Source organism: Meleagris gallopavo, chromosome 1, assembly GCF_000146605.3.
Source record: "Meleagris gallopavo isolate NT-WF06-2002-E0010 breed Aviagen turkey brand Nicholas breeding stock chromosome 1, Turkey_5.1, whole genome shotgun sequence".
In the NCBI taxonomy this organism is placed as follows: domain Eukaryota; kingdom Metazoa; phylum Chordata; class Aves; order Galliformes; family Phasianidae; genus Meleagris; species Meleagris gallopavo.
The window spans coordinates 75,416,236-75,434,411 of NC_015011.2; the positions used below are offsets into that span (position 1 = coordinate 75,416,236).

Consider the following 18,176-nt stretch of genomic DNA (forward strand, 5'->3'; position numbering starts at 1 on the left):
CCCGCCAGGTCCTTCAGGCTCTGCGCCATGGCCGCGCCGTGCCGCGCGCCCCGCCGGGAAGGACACCGGAAGCTGCCTCTGCCTTCCGCCGCGCTCCGGAAGTGGTCCCAGGGGGAGGGAGGGGAAGGGTGCCATCTTGGGTGGCTGCGGCGGCCCATTGGCGGCGCTCGCGGTGGTGACGCTGCGTTGTGCGGCTCGGACAAAATGGCGGCGCCCAGGCGGCTGCGTGAGGAGAAGGAGCAGGAGCAGGAGGAGGAGAATGAGAATGTTCTGTTAGAGGCTAAGCGCGTCCGCGGGCAGCGACGGCTTCTGGTGGTGCTGGAAGGGGCGAGCCTGGAGACAGTGAAGGTGCGGACGGAGGGGATCGGGGCGGGGATACTCTGCGGTTTCTGTTGTCAAACTCTCCGTGCTTTGGCCTTAGGTGGGGAAGACGTTCGAGCTCCTCAATTGCGACAAGCATAAGGCACTGCTGCTGCGGAGCGGCCGGGACCCCGGGGAGGTGCGGCCCGACATCACCCACCAGGTACCGGCTAGGTACTGGCAGCACGGACTCGCCTAGGGTGTGTGGGGCCGTGCCGGTGCGGCACTCGCTGCAGGAAACTGTCCCTCCAGTGTGGGGTATCGTCTTATGGCCCTGGGGCGGGAATGAAGTTAGCTTCACCCACCATACGTGTGTTTAATAACGTGTGTTTCTATTTATTTATGTATGGGATTACTTGTTTCTCAGCATAACAGTAGTACTTGTATGGCTGCTCTATTTCTTGTCGCTTATGTAGTCGTAGAGTCTTTTCCAAGATCTGTCCCTTGCACCTTTTCAATTTCCACTACTACATGTCTTTTTGTTTTGTTTTGTTTTGTTTCAGAGTCTTCTCATGCTTATGGATAGCCCTCTGAATCGGGCTGGTCTTCTACAAGTTTACATCCATACCCAGAAGAATGTTTTAATTGAAGTTAATCCTCAGACCAGGATCCCAAGAACATTTGATCGATTCTGTGGTCTTATGGGTAAGTAATTCATGCTTTGTACTGGCCACAAAACTATGCAGGGTGGTGGTTAGGAGCAGAAGAGTTTTGTGAAAAGTTAAGAAGTTACACTGACTCAAAAAAAAAGTAAAAGTGAGAAAAGGGGAGGGAAATGAAAGTTTCTTTTTGTGAATTCCCAGCCACAGACTACAATACTCCCTATATACACTAGGGAGTTGCCTGCATGAGAATGTACTAATGGCAAAATAATTATTTGATCAGTGTTTTTTTTTTTTTTTTAACTTTTTAGAAGATGCTGGGAACTCTAAAGTTCTTTCCTAGTTGAGCTCTCACCAGTAGGTAGAGAATGTGCTTCCTCCAGCAAGAGAACAGACTGCTTAACTACTGCTCTTCTCTTTTGTCAGTTCAGTTGCTGCATAAGCTCAGCGTTCGAGCAGCTGATGGTCCTCAGAAATTGTTGAAGGTAAGCAGTCGTTCACTGATTACAGTAATGGTGCAAGATTCCTCTTTGCAGCTAGTAATGTATTTGCTTTAAGTGCAGTATATATTGTGGACTTAGCTCTCTGACAGAGCCTCTTACCTCTACACTGCTGTTAACTTTTTCTTTTCTATAGGTTATTAAAAATCCAGTCAGTGACCATCTACCTGTGGGCTGTATGAAGATAGGTACCTCTTTTGCGGTTCCAAATGTGACAGATCTGCGTGAACTGGTTCCTACAGCAGAGCCAGTAACTGTTGTTGTGGGAGCTTTTGCCCATGGCTCAGTAAGTGCATGTAGCCTTTTTATTTGGGAGTTGTATGATTGTAGGTTTTAGTGCCATTCTTGAGGTTTTTTCTTTTGTTTTTGTTTTTTTAAACTTCTCTATTCTTTGGGAACTTTTCCCCAACCCCTTCTCTGTTATAGTCCTGTTAAGAAACTGCCCAGCTCTGTGATACTTGGGCCTTTCACTGAAGAGAGGGCTATCAATTGCTTTGAGGAGCTTTAACGTGGCTATATTGAGTCTTGGATTAACCATGGTCGTATAGGAGCAATGATGTGCCTCTGAAATGGATGAAAGTAGATGGGATTAAGTGATAGTGTGCAGCTTGATATACAGTCAGATATGTATTTTCTTCTTCTTTCTCCCCCCAGGTCAATGTGGACTATACAGAAAAGATGATCTCTATCAGCAACTATCCCCTCTCTGCTGCCCTCACATGTGCTAAAATTACTACTGCCTTTGAGGAAGCCTGGGGAGTAGTATGAGCTTCTGTCTCTGCTGCTGTCATGATGAACTGCTATACAGGGACTCTAGATTCTGGAGAGGCTTTTTTTTTAGTTCTTTGTGGACCTGGTGCAGCTTTGGGCTCCTGAAAAGGAAAAGCTTCAGTTTCTTCTTTGTAGCTCCTGGAGCAATGCAACTTTACATGGACTGCCCCACCAACCCTTTTTCCTCCTATTAAAGGTAACTTTTCCTAAGACTGTGTTTTGTACTTAATTTTTTGTAAATGAACAGCTTGGATATCACCCTTGATAGTAAATCCAAATTTGTTGTGGAACCAAAGTTCTTAGCTGGGCCCAACAGCTCTTTCTCTGTGGTGTGTGACAGCTCATGACTCCCACACTGATGCACCCTGGAGGAAATGAGCTGAAGCAGATATGAAAAAAGAACAGGAGCAACTTTATCTTGGATGACAAACGTAGAAAAGTCAGAGGGTAGCTCCATTCCGATATAGTGCCCGCGGTGTTTTACAATCATCTGATATCAGCAGGGAGACGAGAGTGTCCACTGGAGGGCGGCAGAGAGCTAAGGCAACACACAGAAAGTGGAGGGTCTGGAAGGAGACAACTCCATTCCCCTCCTTTCGGGTCTTTGACCCTGTGCTTTCTCTTTTCCCCCTCCTCACGTTGGAAAAAAAAGTCATACTTCAACACAGCAAACTTGGCAGGTGGTGCTTTGCTTCTGGAGTGTTAAATTTAACTCCTACAAATGCATGGGTGGTACAATCTGAAAAAGAAAGAGCTATTAGACCTGTTTCAGTTGTCTTGTTTCAGGGCTGTAACACTGCTGTTTCACTTCACCGCCTTGTCCAAGTGTGGGATTCCTGCGAGGTGTCCCTGAAAGTAGTACAACCTTACCTGTTGGCTGTTATTCTGCTTTTTTTAGCTTTTCTTTTCGTGGCACAAGTAATTTGCGAATATAAGGCAACACCAGTAATAACGTGAAAAACAACATGTGGCCAAGGAAATAAATAGACTTGTACACCTGCAAAGAGAAAGGGTTAAGGGTCAGCAAGCAGACTTCAGCTAAGGCCACATGAGAGGGCAAGCAGGGGTAAAAGGGATTGGTTGCATGGACTGTGTGTTTAAGGTTAATAAATACCTTCATCCATTTGTCCCAGGTGAAAAGGCAAAATGGCACCAGAGAATAACCCATAAACATCCAGTGGTTAGTTTGCTGTAGCACATAGAAAATAGGCTGCAAGGCAGTGATGGAGGCCAAAGTGCTTAAAGTAGGACTGTCTCGAACAAGGTTTATAACCTAATGTAAAGAAAAATAAAAGCTCTCCTCAGTTGGATGTCTTAACGGTTGTGTCTGTTGACTCTGCAACCAGAGTATCCTTGTTAATTAACTTTGGTAACCATGTAACAAAAAACTAAATAAGTACCCTATTCCTGAAGTTTTAATCAAAAAAGAAAAGGCTAAATATGGAATATTTCTTTTTCACTATCAGAGATTTAGCAGAGGCATTCTGCTCACGTGCTTGTCTTTCAACCTTCCCAGCTGGCAAGCACTTCAGTTGCACTATGCTCATGTGCCAGTTGTGCTGTAAAAGCTAATGGGAAGAAAGCTATGGCTTGCCACTGTATAAGCTAGGAACTTACTGAACCCTTGAAAAGAACAGTACCATTGTGAACACCAATTTCTAAGTGAGCAGTTAATAAACCCTTCAGTGTGGCAGTTTCCAGACTCAAGGGGAAAGGCTACCGCAGGTGACCTCATTCTGCTAAGTCTGACAAAGCGCACCTGTCTTTCAACGATGACTATAAGCAACTCCATTTGAAAGCACACCAGGTAGCCAGAGTGTAGTCCATGCCAAATAGCCAGGAAGAACAGGGCCAGTGCCTGTGACAGCAGTTTGTTACCCAGGAACTTCAGGCGCTTGAAGATGTAGCTAGAGCAGAGAAGAAACAAAGTGCTTCTAGTTCATTGTTTATCCTTCCCTCTCCATGTCAGAGGTGCAAGGCCCAGGGGACCATGTCTTCACATTTCCCTGTGGTAACAGAAACAGCTAGACAGCTTCCCCTATCAAGGCAACTTACACTTCAATCTTTATCTTAAATGCCAGCTGGTGGGGATAGGTGGTTCTTCTGACAACATTCACAGAAATGAAGATATTTTACAGTTCAGCTTTGTGGTCCAGCAAGATCTGAACCAAAAATCTGTGTCATTGCATAGGAAGCATCAAGAAGCAGGAAACAGCTGCCAAACTGCATCAGCCATTAGAGCAGTTTGGCAGCTGTTTCATCTGTTCTGCAACTGTTTGACCAAGAAGGCTAGAGGGCTCACTGTAGTTCCATTCTAGCCCCCTCCCTCCAGCTTTTGCCATTTTCAACTTCTTGCCTATTAACAAAGAACTGCCTTTTTAAATTGGATCAAAAGATCTACCCAACTCAGTAAGCTGTTTCAAATAGGAGTAGGGTGAGAAAGAACTGAGAACTAGCAGATGCCAAGTACTCCCTTCTCAACTTATGATCTTGGTTCTGTTGACATAGGTACTACTGACATTAAAAATCTGTCCTGCTCACCGGGCCACCCAAGCATTGGTGTTGATGTTGAAAGAAGCAATGGTCCCTGTGAACAAAGGTGTTGTCTCATACAGCCAGACCTTCATATTGGCACAGGCATCCCACATAGGTTTTCCATTCTGGTCAGTCCCATTGTACCCTAGACCAACAAGGATGCAGACACCTTCCTACAGAAAAAGACATAGAGAAAAGATGATAAAAGTACATCACTTTTTTTTTTTTTTTTTTTGAAAGGCAGAGCTAGGGAAGTTCTGATTCTGTGCTCAGTGGACAGTACCACTGCAGATGGACAAAATGGGTTAAAATCTTCTCTTTTTGATTAGTTAGCCCTTGCTTTACTTACAGCAAACTACACTGATCTGCACTGATACCTAGATACTTGAGTTTCTTCTGGTTAGTGCTAAGTCCAACCAAAAGCATACTTTGTAACTAACTTTGGGTGCTAACTTTGTTCATTTGTCTTGTTTCTAGAAATACTTCTGACTCACCGTAACAAGCCAGCAAGTTACATATTTGTAGAGTATAATTTTGCCCCAGACCAGTATGTAACCACAGCGGAACCAGAAAGGCTTCTCCTGCAGAGATAAATAAAAATGAAAATAAATGAGTTTTGTCTATATATAAGATGGATCAGTCTTTCATATTAACCTAATCAATATGTTGCGACACTAAATAAATTGGACTATCAAGCTACAGGGTTATATGAATCCACACACCTTTCAGCTTCCTTTGGTGATATTTGACTGCACTGACACACGTACTCTGGAATGAGCATAATCATTGTGGGAATTGACACCCTCATTTATTCACACTGGTACAGAAAGACTGAACAGGGACTGATGTCCCTCTTCCTTGCAGGGGAGTTGGACTAGATGATCTTTAAAGATCCTTTCCAACTCTGAAGATACGGTAATTCTATAATCTGCAGATTGGAATTGCTTGTTAGGAGTTTTCTAAGAACCTCAAAGATTCAGTAAATTTTTAATTCAAGTGAGTCAATCTGGAGAATCTGCTGCTGCATCCCTGTACGCAAAATACATTGTTGAGAGAAGCAGATCAAGTTTTTCTTTCAAAGCTAGCCTGTACTCAAGGATAGCTCACCTGATAAAGTCTACACAGTGACCCTCCATCTTCAAATTTCAAAAAGCCTTGGAAACTACCACGCAGAGTTCTTTGCGTGTAATGGTTAAACAGTTATTAAAAAGTAACAAAAAACATGTTAGGATTCCAAAAACAGCTGAATTCTCTATTTGTAAGAGTTTTCATTTGGTTCAGTTCAATTAAACACATTCTCATTTTGCATCAAATGGAATCCATTGGACAGGCAGCAAAGCCAAATCAGTTATGGGAAGGCACAGCACTAGTTGCTGATTTATCTTCTTTTTGATTTGAGGCAAACCTAAAAAAAAAAACAATGACTTTCCTCTACTCTTGTAGATCCAGTGCCCTCCAGAGAAGTAGAATTCAAATATATACATACCATGTAATCATCTGAGATGAGGTATTCATCAGAGATGTATGGGCTTGACAAGGTATAGGTCACTAGAAATAAGAGACCCAAACTCAGGCGCTTGAGAGCAGGCACAAAACTGAGAAAGAAAAATATGAAGGTCAAGGAAAAGCCCTGTTTAAAAACAGAAATGGAAATGAGGTGTTTGGGGAGACAGTGATAGGGGGTTACCACATTCCACTGCAGCAGATGTCTCTACTTGGAAGCTGGGGCACTGACCGTACCAGGTCAGGACTGAGTCTGTACTAAACAAGTCAAATGTTAACATTTGTGCCCCTGAACAATGCTAGGAAATTATGCAGAGTTTATGAGCAACTTCTGAATGGCCGCCTTTTCTTATAAATCACTTTTAGTCACAGTATTTCAGTGTCCAGGTAGGAACACACTCTGCTGCAGGGAATGCATGGAGGATTCAGCATTCTGGGATCTTAGGAAAGCAAGGAGCTAAGTGGATCTCATTACCTATTGGGTCTCTGGCCTCGAACGTCAGTCATCTCACCCTTTGCCAGTTTCTGATAGTCTGTCATGGAGAACTGAGGCCCCACCATGAAGGCACCATAGAAATAGGAGAATCCTGAGACCTCCAGCAAGGTAGGAACTCCCCGGACAGCAAATCGACGCTGCTCAGGGGTCAGGAACTCCTGCACCAAAGGGATTGGATTAACATCATACTAAGGGTTCTCATACTTAGCTCTGGATGTTATGTTATGTATCTCCTTTATGGTCTAAGTTCTTACTCTCCACATACAGGGAACTTTTAACTTTGTACTTCATGTTCATTCCTCTCCTCATCCCTATCACTGTCTCCAGTCTCTCCAAACAGCAACAAGAACTAACAGCTGAGACCAGCTGCACAGATCTATACTCCCAAAAAAGCTCAAAACAAGGAAGAAATCTGTTAACATGCATCCCTGCCAGCACAGATGCACAGTAAAAGCTCTGTATCTGACCGTTACCAATCCTTGACTGCAACAGTATGTACCCAGACCATGCTGTCCTACAGTTCCTACTTCTTGATGCAAGAATTTAATGTCTTCAAATACTTGAAACTTCAGCTTAAGAGATTTCAGATGAACATGTTTTTTCTTGCAGTTAGTGGTGACTGCATGGACATTGAATGCTGGGTCAGGGCCTGTACAGGAGGTGAGAAACAAAGACACCTGAAGTAGTATTAAGAGACTGTAACAAGTGTTCTGTACTCTTCCACACACTGTGCTGTGTGACTTCTGCCACTATTTAATCTTCTCTAATAACAGGGCCATAACAAATGGCAAAAATCCAAGAAGATATAACATGACTCAACAAAAGAAAGGAAGATGGGAACTGAGATCCAGTGCTGATGGTTTCCACATTAAGGGAATACTACCCACAAGACACAGAGCATTGGAGATTGGGAATCTAAAGCAAAAGATTTGGGGAAAGCAGATGATGAGGAATTTGGAAGGGGGCAGAACAGTATTTTGACACAATTCAGTGCTGAATCAACTTTTGCCCATCTGTAATTGCTACAGTTTCTGTTCCAAATTATCTTTTTCCACTCTGGAATTCAATGCTCTCAGATATTCACAGATAATCCCCTCTCAATTCTGGCTTTTACCAAACAACGAATGCAGCTTACTAACTTACATCCTTTGAACCTGATTTTGTGTCTTCTAGATCACTGGAATAGCAAACAAGAGGAAGGGAAGAGTATTTGTGTTCTACTCACCAGATCTTTTCCTCCATCATAGTAATCGATGGCCAAGCCTGGAGATGAGAAACAATCACCTGAAGATTTATGGTGGACTACTTGGGCTGAGCAAGCAGTCCTCTTTTCCCTGAGGCATGGGTTACAGAATGCAAAAGATAACAAGGTAGCATTGCTTACCAATTAACTTGAGAGTCAAGACACAATGTGGCATTGTCCACTTGATATCATAATGCTCTGTGGCTGTGAAGTAATAGCCAGCCATAAGGTACGTCTGAAAGAAATAATTATTTGGGTTATTTAAAGCAAACCTCCAGCAGTTTTTGATCTGTTTCCATTTTTCGACCTATATTTGCTACTGAGAGTTGCAAAAATGAACAGAAAACTCTTTCTACAAACTGATACAAACTGATATAAAACTTTCTTAGGAGGAAGTTTTCCACACAGAAGGTGGTGGCACACTGGAACAGATTGCCCAAGGAGGTTGTGGATGCCCCATCCCTGGAGGCATTCAAGGCCAGGCTGGATGTGGCTCTGGGCAGCCTGGTCTAGTGGTTGGTGACCCTGCACAGAGCAGGGGGGTTGAATGATCTTTAAGGTCTTTTTCAACCCATGCCATTCTATGATTCTACGATTCTGTGATGCAGTAAAAAAGGGAATTTTACCATCTGAAAGACAAACGTGGTGAAGACAGCAGTGACTGTGCGACCCATAAGTCTCAGGATGAGAAACTGTATTAGGACACATAGCAGTGAATGAAAGAACTGCATCCCTGTAGAGAGAGAGAGATGAAGCAAAAATGAGATTTTCCCATTACAGGTCCTCCCAAACTGCAGCAATCTCTGGACCTAGTAGCTCTGTCTTCCAAAGCTCATCTTACCAAAATTGAAGTAAGCAATTGAGAGTCCTGTGAACACATTGTAGAGATGAATGAGGTAGGTCTCCTTCTGGAAGAGGAAATAGCGCTGGAACAAGGCAAAAGGGTATCCTGAATAGAGGGGGGGAAAGATGGAAGAGTTGTAAATTAGTGTAAGCAAGCAGCAGCATTTGTAATGGTCCAGATTATAGCTTTGTTGAAACTTTACTAGGAATATGCACTTGACGTAGGTACATCGCCAATACAGGCCATGGTATCATTGCTGATACTATATTTCCATCTAAGGGGATAAATGCTAGATGACTTAGTGGAGTTTCTGGCCTTATACATTACAAGAGGAGGGATAGTGTTGAAATACATATACTTTGGTGAACTACTCTCTCACTCTTCCAAATTCTGTGACAAACACAGCGAATATTACAAGAAGGGAAGGGAAGATAAATTTTACAAATGGTTTATACCATTGCACTGATCTCAAAATTCAGCCCCTGCTCCCCTTCAGTGACCTCTTGTATGATGCTGAGTTATGACGTTATGGTCAATGGCTCTATGTCCAGGTGGAGGCTGGTGACAAGTGATGTCTCCCAGGGGTTTGTCTTGGGACCAGTACTCTTTATTATAGACATAAACGATGGGAGTGAGTGCACCTTCAGCAAGTTTGCAGAGACACTAAGCTGAGCGGTGCAGTTGATGTGACGGAAGGAAGGGATACCATCAAAAAGGACCTAAACAAACTCAAAAGGTTAACCTAATGACAACAAGGTACTGCACTTAGGTCAGGGAAATTCCAGATGTGTATACAGACTGGGAGAAGAACTCCTTGAGAGCAGCTCCACCAAGAATAACTTAAGGATCCTGATAGATGAAAAACAACATGAACCAGCAGTATATACTTGCAGCCTGAAAGGCTAACAGTATTCTGGACTTCATCAAAGAGGGGTGGCTGGCAGGGTGAGGGAGATGATTGTCTTCTTCTACTTTGCCCCCAGTAAATCCATCTGGAGTACTGCATCCAGATCTGGGGCACAAGAAAAACGTGGAGCTTTTGGAATGGGTCCAGAGGAGGGAAATGAAGATATCAGAGAGCTGGAACACCTCTGCTATGAATACAGGCTGTGGCAGCTGGACTTGTTCAGCCTGGGGAAGAGAAGGCTCCAGGGAGACCTCACTGTGGCCCTCCAGTACTTAAAGAGAGCTTACAAGCAGGAGGGAAATCCACTTTTTTGACTAGTAAATAGTGACAGGACAATGGGGAATCATTATAAACTAAAAGAGGAGACATTTAGATTAGATGTCATGGGGAAATTTTTCATTGAGAGGAGTGAGGTGCTGGAACAGGCTGCCCAGAATTTGTGGATCTCCCATCCTTGGGGATATTAAGTGCTAGCATGAATAAAACCCTGGGCAGCCTGAACTAGTGGGTGGAAATCCTGCCCTTGTCAGGAACTGGATGGGTTTTAAGGTTCCCTTCCGACCCACGCCATTCTATGATTCAGTGACTTTGTGATTTTTAATCCTAGTGCTCCCCAGGTGACCTCCATTCATATATCATTTCTTTTCTGACTCTTACTTTAGATTTGCATGTGATTTGTTAAGTACTGTATATACAAAATTGTAACTAAAATCCACTGAGACTACACATGCAGTGTTTTGAAAAATCAAAGTAAGAAGCATTTCCTATTACGTAGCTAAGATAAGTGGAAGGAGGTTTTTTCCTTGCATTTTCTATAGTTTAGAATGTGTTCCAGTTTAGGAATTACTCCAGATTATTATCTGTGGCTCTAGTGAGAAGTAAGTATTTGTGAAGCACTTCAGTAGTACGGTGAGATGGGCCATACAATCTCCCAAGAGTAAATTAAATTGTTGTCTTAAGGGTTCAGGCAAGGGTCATGAAGCATACAATAAACACCGCCACATATGAGACAATAAATGTGTTTTAATACATATTGACATAGTAAGTTTTGTCCATCTTACAAGTATCTGAAGTCTATTCATGCAAATGGTGTTTCTAAAGGTATATGCATAAGGAAGTTGAACTGGGATAGTAGAAGCAACTTTAAATCTGGCTATGAAATGTCAGAAATATGTACGAATGCTTTACTTTGCAAATTTGTGTTCTGTTATCCTAATTAACATCAAAGCAAACAAATCTACCCCAACAAAAAAATCCAGAAAAATAACCACAGTACTGGTGCCCACACTACTTATTAGCCTAGCTGAAGCTTGTAGCAGTGGGTAGATGTCTGCTACCTGAACTAACAGAGTAAAAGTAGCAGTAAGTAGTCACGCTTTATATGCTGCAATAATAGGGTAATGAAATGCACATTCTGGTGAGCAGTGTTTGATGGAAGCTTTCCAATAAGTAAAGCCAAATCTAAACATTGTGAGAGGAAATGACAAACTGTACTGTTATATCAAGTACACGTGCTGCAGTCAGTGCTAATGGCTGAGATGACTGGAGGCATTTTCTGGTCCTTCCCTTCTCCCCCACGTCCCTCATGAAGGAATTACAGAGTCCGGGACTTGGGCTACCTTGTAGATCCCAGAATGCTGCATGCTCTACTGAACCCAGTTGTGTACCTCTTTCTCCTAGAAACTCAACTGCTTTTCCCCCATTTCCTCAGCTTCTTGCCATCTCTCATTCCGCCCTTCCTCCTTATTACTGTTCCTTCCTCATTTTGTGTCCTGCACCACTTTCCACTTTGCAGACTCTTTCTCATGCTGAATGATTCTCCAGTGTCCACATTCCACAACTCTTTGCCCACAGACCCTAGCAACCTTGCTTCTGGATGCTCATTCAGCCTTGCTCTCCCTTTTGCAAGAGCAGTTCCTAATTCCCATACAAAACGCCTTACTCAAACCTTCCTTTCCCTTTCTGCTCTACTTTTGTCCGGTTCTTCCAAACCTATTGCATCCACCACAGCATTTGTCCTTCAGCCCAAGTCAGCAGCATCTTCCTTTATCATCCCTGAAAGTCAGCAGAGGAGGAAAGAAGTAATTATCAGACAGAGTTCAGAACATGGGCTCTCTAGAGATACAAGAGTAATTCAAAGAATTAAAACAATTCACATGATTAAAAACAAGGCATTGTCTATCAGCCTCAAGCTCAGAAACATATAGACAGATACTATTTTTTCTCATTTCAATTTTCCTTTGAAACAGACACTATTCAAGTTTAATAAACCTATTAACAACTGCCCACAGCTTTGTAAAATGAAAAGTGGTAAAAGAAAAAAACAACTAAGAAGTATTACTGTTGGCTCATATTGAAAGTTAAATACTTGAGTTTTGAATGGAAAAATCTTCTCCCCTTTTGAAAAAGCACTAGAAAAATAAGATTAGAAATACAGGCAAAGTACAATTTATTGCTGCTCATCAACAGTTTCAGTTTTAAAGCATTTTCTCAAAAATCAGTGCAATCTTGTTTCAATTTTTCTAAAAGAAAAAAAAAGGTTTCCATCAATTTCTGTGGACAGAATTAAATTGTGACTGAACACTCCAGTGTACCTGTCTCCAAATTGTAAAGATCTGAAATTTTATCAATTTTCTCTCATCCCTAACCAGTGTTCCTGCTCTTTGAGTAGCCCTGCGTCACATTCCATGCTTATTTCTTTTTAACCCCACACAGGAAATCATATAATGGTTTTAACACTGCTCTAATTAAAAAAAATAAAATAAAATTAAAAGTCCTTGCAAATTGAGGGCTACTAATACAGCATATCTGTTTTAAGAAAGCTAGACATGTAAAGCCCACTCTTGTACTACATAGGTGCTACTCCTGGTCAAAAGTCACAGTGTCAGCCCACATTCTTCTGATAACCAGAAGAAGTTGCACCTACTGTGGACTACAGTTTCCTTACAGCTTTCCTGCACACAGATCATGTTCTCAGTTTTACAATTGGGCCAATTCTACACTGCAGATATAAACTTTAACCCCCACGTGGCAGTAGATACTGACTATCAGTGGACATCATGCTGCGGCCTGTCTGCTACAGAGCGCTCCCATCTATTAAGTAATTAGTTGTTCTTACTGATAACAGTGCCAGCACTCCCACCCCACCACGGAGTCCTTGAAAAAGTATGAATTAGCACAAGAAAGGCAGGAAAGCAGTTACTGAAATTAGTGTTGCCATCTGGAAAACTTGCTGTCATATTTAGATAGGTTGGATTCAGGACACCATGCAGCTTTTCTTTCACCATTCAGAAATAACAGAAACAGAGGCCCTGCTCCTCGGTGCTGATGAGACCGTGTCTATCAGCTCCCAGTCTGCCAAATTCATCTTTTGCAGCTCTTTCAGACTGAGCTGACTGAGGCAGGAAAACGGTTGTAATGCTCCTGGAGAAAACAGAAGGTGATCTTCTGATCCAAGGTAACTCTCCTTGGTGCACCATCAAACTGAAAAGCTGCCTGCACGCACAGTTGATTTTTTTGCCTCTAGATAAGACTTTTTATAGCAAGGAATTAGCAATTGATGTAAAAGTGACAAATCAGCTGAGACATGCCTCTCGTGATAAAAAAGATGGAAGAATTTATGGAACAAGAGGACAATCTCTGGGTAAGAGAACCCTGGAATTAGAATGGAACAGCTTCTTTGCCACAGGCATTTGGGAGAGTAGTGGATTGCTGCACAACATCAAGGTTGTACACAAATACAAGAATCTAACTGAACAAAAATGTAAACGATTAAGAGGCTGGATTAGGCAGGAGGGCTAATTCCAAGCAAAACTGGCCTTGTTAAATTCGCCACATCCTAGAATGTGTGACGAAAGTGCCTTTTTCCAGAGATGAAACTGCAAATAAGAACACCAGAAGCCTTTTCTTATTTTTAAGTCTTTGCTCCTTTTACTTCTCCTTTTCTATATGCTTACTCTATTTCATCTTCATGCTTCTTCTCTTTTTCCTATTGCTGATCAGTTTACTCTACCTTTATTAAAATCCAGAAGATCAATTGCCTCTGTATTCTTAAAAGAGCACTAAAACTAAAAGAACAGGGACAATGGGAAAAAAAGATGTGTTAAAATGTAAGCCCTACCTAGTATTTTGACTTCAAAGGTGTTCTCTTTTTCTGCTTATAATAGCACAAGAATTCCACAACTTTAAGAATCGGCACATATGTGAGAATTTTAATTCAACACAGGAGTGTACTTTTGACATCCACTTATAGTGCTTCAGTTTGCACAGTGGAACCACCTCAAAGCATGTGAGCAGCATTCTTTCAGATGAAACTGAACTGAAAATACACTCCAACAGGTGATCTGTCCACATAGACGGGCTGAAGAAAATTCAAAGAAAATGCCTGCAAACCATTGGTGAGAGGTGGAAATTGAGGAAAGAATACTCACTTGCAAGCAAAGCAGATGATTTCTAGGACGTATAGGAAAAGTATAACTCCCACACGTCACTGCTATGTCTGTAGAACAGGGCACACTTCCCAGTAGTGTTCCTGGCAGGTCTGGGTAGATCAGTAGGTCAGTTTTGGCACAGGGCTGTAAACAGCATGTTGCCCCCCCCTCCCATGTGAGGCAGTGCCAGGTAGCTTTGCAAGACAGTGTGGCAGTATGGCCAGATCAGCACATCCAATTCTTGGGGATCATACTTGACTTAACTGCTAACCACATAAGAAGTAAGGCCAACCTAAAGCCTTAAATAGACAGTGTCAAGGCCTCCTGGCTCCTGGCTGAACAGTGACAGCAGGTAAGAAGCCAGTCTCCTTTCAAAGACAAAAGGACAACCTCTTCTCTCTTCCCATAGTTGGAGGTGCTCCCTCCCTTCCTCCTCCACAAAGCGAGTGCAGCACTGGCTCAGCCTGCTTACTTCAGCGACTAGAACTGTGTAAGCATGGTGCTAAGAACACCAGTGTCTTCCATTCTGACTTGAAGACAGGACTTCTCCAGGTAAAACACTCAGTGAAGGCCAACTGGACCCTGCACATAGCGAAGAATAAGGTGGAATACATCTCTTAGAAGGCAATTGCATATAACTGAATCACATCACAATTTTTTAAATTATAGGGCCTGCTAGAACTACATTTCAAAGTAATACTGTTTATAATATTGTCTAATTGCAGCCTAATTTCTTCAAAGATTGTGTGTAAAATTTTCACATGTGAACTCTGAAGTTTGTTTTTAATCCTGTACAGTCTGAATAATGGACTCCACTCACGTTTTACTCTTTACATCCTGCTTTACACTGGTTTAAATACTGTGGGGTGACAAAAATCCCCATTGTTTATTCAGAAAAATGTTTTTACAATCTCTGTTAGTTTGCTGAAGAAATGTGTCGCTCTTTAGGATTACTCAAATTTTTGTTCTTGGTTACTTTTCCTTCCTCCCTATCGTTTCATCCTATCTTACCTTTTTTTTCCCCCAACAGACTGCTGGGGGACAGACTGTTAACAGTTTTAAATGATACCTTTTGCTTATTTCAGATCATGTTTAAGTGAATATTCTTACTCTGAATCAAGAGAGTTGGTTCAGAATATTTTTTCAAAGAAAACGCAGCTTTCTCCAGAAATTAAAATAAGAAGTTGCAAAGTCCTTTGCAATTCTTCCCGTTTTTCAGAAGGTTGTTTTTTTGTCAGTTTCTGGTAATCTCCTGAACAGTGAAACCCTGGAGACAGTCATTGCAGTAGAACTGCATACTCTAGATGGTGAACTGCATCACTGGAGGAGAAAAGAGCAACAACTTTTTAATCCATGCTTAGAACACAAAATCATACTTCATCCTCATGTTGTTCTGATATAACTCAGCAGTACTAGCTGCAGGCAATAAAAACAATTTTCTTCCTGAATCCCTGCAAACACCTGAAATGGAGGAAGTCAAGAAAAAGCGACACTTTGCTTACCCTAACGCAATTACCAGCTTTTCAAAACGCCTTTCGTTTTTGCCCCATGCCATCCTATGATGCAGTCATCAATAACAGTTTCCTTACCAGAGGCTTAAAGCCATCAGTAACAATAAGAGGACTGTAAGCTGCAACGAAATGAGCATTTCTTTTAATGCCAGTGTCAGGTTAAGAAACTGTTCTCACTCTCCTGATGCTGTAGAGTGGTGCCTGGCACTTACTTTTAATGCAATCATATAATGCTTTACTATTAAGCAGGAAAGCTGGAGCCAGTCCTCTCAGCCTGACTGCCTACACGACTTGCATGAGGTCCAAACTGTAGGCAAGGCTGTTTTGCATGCCCTTAAGCTTTCTGTCTGAAGTTATGTCTTCTCCTGAATGCAATTAAGAGACACTGACGTAAGGAGAAAGGTCAGGGAAATGTATACCGAAACAAGAGGCTAGAGCTGTACATTTTGGGGATGCAGAGAAAAAGGACATGAGCAAGCTCCTAGCTCTTCATCTTTTAATACAAATTAAAAAAACTCATTGAGACTTTACGCAACTGAGCATCAAACAGCTATAGTGATACCCACAAGTTTTGGGCTCAATTAATCTACTGACATCAGTGGGCATCTCTTCTTATCATTAAGATGGCAAATCAGCTGCTGTTCATTTCAAACTAATAAAGGATTTTATTTACCCATAGGACACCAAGCAGGAAACAGTGCCCTCCAATGTGATGTTCTAGTTTATTGCTTCCAAAAGTAAGAAGCTCTGAGAACTGTTCAATGCATGTTCTGCAAATGCATTGCTCTACAGTATGTGTTTGCTTCCATAGACACTTTCCAACACTTCTCCTAAATCAGTTCTTGTTGGACAAGTCCCTTGCTTACTTCAGTTGACTCGCCCAGTAGCAGCCTATCTGCTTTTTCTGGTTTAGGTTTCTACCAGGAAAGTAAATTGAATCAGCTTATAATTAAAGTCTCAGAGAGACATGTGGGAAAAGCTGTGGAGCTCATTAATTCACACTGACCTATCTGCATGTCCTGTATGTGTTTCCTGTTACTTACTTTTTCTTCTTTTTTATAAAGTTCAGCAACTTCTGAGAGTTCAATCTCTTGTATCTACCTTTGATGAGAAAAATGTTTTGGTTTGGTTTGATCTTATTGCAGATGAAATCAAGCATAAGTAAGATGAAACCAAGAGTAAGTCTGGTCTAGACTGCAGTTACTAATTGATACAACTTTTCCTATCTCTCTTTCAAAAAATACACTTTCAGTTAGAGAAAGCTGTTTTTCAGACACCTCACACACTAGCTGCCATACCCCCTCATATACACTTGCAGGTCTAGAGAAAAGCTTTTATTTCCTTTCTCGATGATTACACCATTCTTTTTTTTTCCCCCCACTCCCCCAAAACTCAAAGTTTCATAGGTATCCCCAGAGATTTCTATTGGCAGCCTGTAAAAACACACTTGAATGAATTTTTTGGGAGCTCTAACACATATACCCACAGATATTAGCCACATCCTGACTTGAGCCTTGCCTCGACCATTTTACCCATGATTTTTAACTTAATATGCTCAGATAAGCATAAGAAGCATGTGTTTTGCAATATTGCAGGTGGAGCACAGGACAACATGCCAGTTTTTCTAGCCACTTAGACAGCAGGCTTCACTCACCCTACCTGGTAGCTCGCACAAGCCACTCCTGCACACTCCCATTGCTGTTGTAGACACAAATACGGTCCCTTGGCCAAAAGGTGCTTGGACAGGGCCGTGTCTCAGGCACCCTACTCTGAGTGTCCCTGCTTGATCGAAGTGTGGCACAGGTGGACACACAGAACCTTGCAAAGCCCAGCCATACTGAAAGCTCTATGCACCTGTGGTTCCCTTGCAGGCACCTCTCTGGTCCCACGCTCCTGCAGGACCCGATGTACTGCAGCACCTGGCTGCATGCCTTGGGGTGGTAGGGAAAGGTTCTGCACCAGAAGGCGGTGGAGCACTGGGACGGGCTGCCCAGGGCAGAGGGCACAGCCTCAAGCTGTCGGAGTTGAAGGAGCATCGGACATCGGACACGGGGTTTGAGCGCTGTGTGGCGCCGGGAGGTGCTCTCGGTGATCACGGCGTGCCCCTCCCGGCTCGGGATACTCTGTTCTACGGCGAGAACTCCGCCAACAAAGTTCTGCACCCAGCAGCTCTCAGGACGCGGCTCTCCATCGCGCCCACCCCGCACTGTGCAGGACGCCCGTCCCTCGCTATCCGGATCCACAGGTCCCGGTGCAGGGCTCTCTCCTCTGGCCCCACGCCCAGACACGCGTCGCCCAACACCCGGACACGCGTCGCCCCGCCGCCCGCCCTCTGCTCGCAGAGGCCCCACTGATTGGGGGTTCCGTGCCCGGGGCCGGAGCCCTCGGCCCCGCCCGCCCTTACCCATCAGGATGGACACGATGAGGCGCAGCGCCTGCTCCGACGAGCCCAGGGCCTCCGCCACCCGGGCCAG

General features: G+C 43.1%; 2 protein-coding genes and 1 long non-coding RNA gene across 3 annotated transcripts; 1 reads left to right on the forward strand and 2 right to left on the reverse strand.

Annotated features, from left to right (window-relative positions):
• Nucleotides 1–112: 112 nt before the first annotated feature.
• On the forward strand, nt 113–5,326 carry EMG1 (EMG1 N1-specific pseudouridine methyltransferase). The gene is made up of 7 exons (XM_003202649.4): nt 113–348; nt 422–523; nt 864–1,005; nt 1,389–1,447; nt 1,599–1,748; nt 2,117–2,429; nt 5,246–5,326. The coding sequence occupies exons 1-6, from the start codon at nt 205–207 to the stop codon at nt 2,228–2,230; spliced, it is 711 nt and encodes a 236-aa protein (XP_003202697.1). The 5' UTR covers nt 113–204; the 3' UTR covers nt 2,231–2,429; nt 5,246–5,326.
• LPCAT3 (lysophosphatidylcholine acyltransferase 3) lies at nt 2,625–18,170 on the reverse strand. The gene is made up of 13 exons (XM_003202681.3): nt 18,107–18,170; nt 8,852–8,959; nt 8,637–8,743; nt 8,152–8,245; nt 7,993–8,030; nt 6,747–6,925; nt 6,255–6,363; nt 5,263–5,349; nt 4,775–4,941; nt 3,993–4,140; nt 3,348–3,506; nt 3,104–3,230; nt 2,625–2,972 (listed from the first exon to the last, which is right to left on the reverse strand). Exons 1-12 carry the CDS (start codon nt 18,108–18,110, stop codon nt 3,114–3,116), a joined length of 1,317 nt encoding a protein of 438 aa, XP_003202729.3. The 5' UTR covers nt 18,111–18,170; the 3' UTR covers nt 2,625–2,972; nt 3,104–3,113.
• LOC109368977 lies at nt 10,765–18,098 on the reverse strand. Its single transcript, XR_004161430.1, has 2 exons — nt 14,192–18,098; nt 10,765–11,816 (listed from the first exon to the last, which is right to left on the reverse strand). It is a non-coding gene; the product is annotated as an uncharacterized LOC109368977 (long non-coding RNA).
• Nucleotides 18,171–18,176: the final 6 nt, after the last annotated feature.

Excerpts from the sequence above, each read along its gene's own strand:
- LPCAT3 (XM_003202681.3), bottom strand. Across the intron at positions 4,942-5,262 it reads TAACTTGCTGGCTTGTTACG|GAAGGTGTCTGCATCCTTGT; the intron begins GTGAGTCAGAAG and ends CTTTTTCTGTAG. Across the intron at positions 3,231-3,347 it reads CCTGGGACAAATGGATGAAG|GTGTACAAGTCTATTTATTT; the intron begins GTATTTATTAAC and ends TTCTCTTTGCAG.
- EMG1 (XM_003202649.4), top strand. The coding sequence starts at position 205 with ATGGCGGCGCCCAGGCGGCTGCGTGAGGAGAAGGAGCAGGAGCAGGAG. Across the intron at positions 524-863 it reads GGCCCGACATCACCCACCAG|AGTCTTCTCATGCTTATGGA; the intron begins GTACCGGCTAGG and ends GTTTTGTTTCAG. Across the intron at positions 1,006-1,388 it reads TCGATTCTGTGGTCTTATGG|TTCAGTTGCTGCATAAGCTC; the intron begins GTAAGTAATTCA and ends CTCTTTTGTCAG.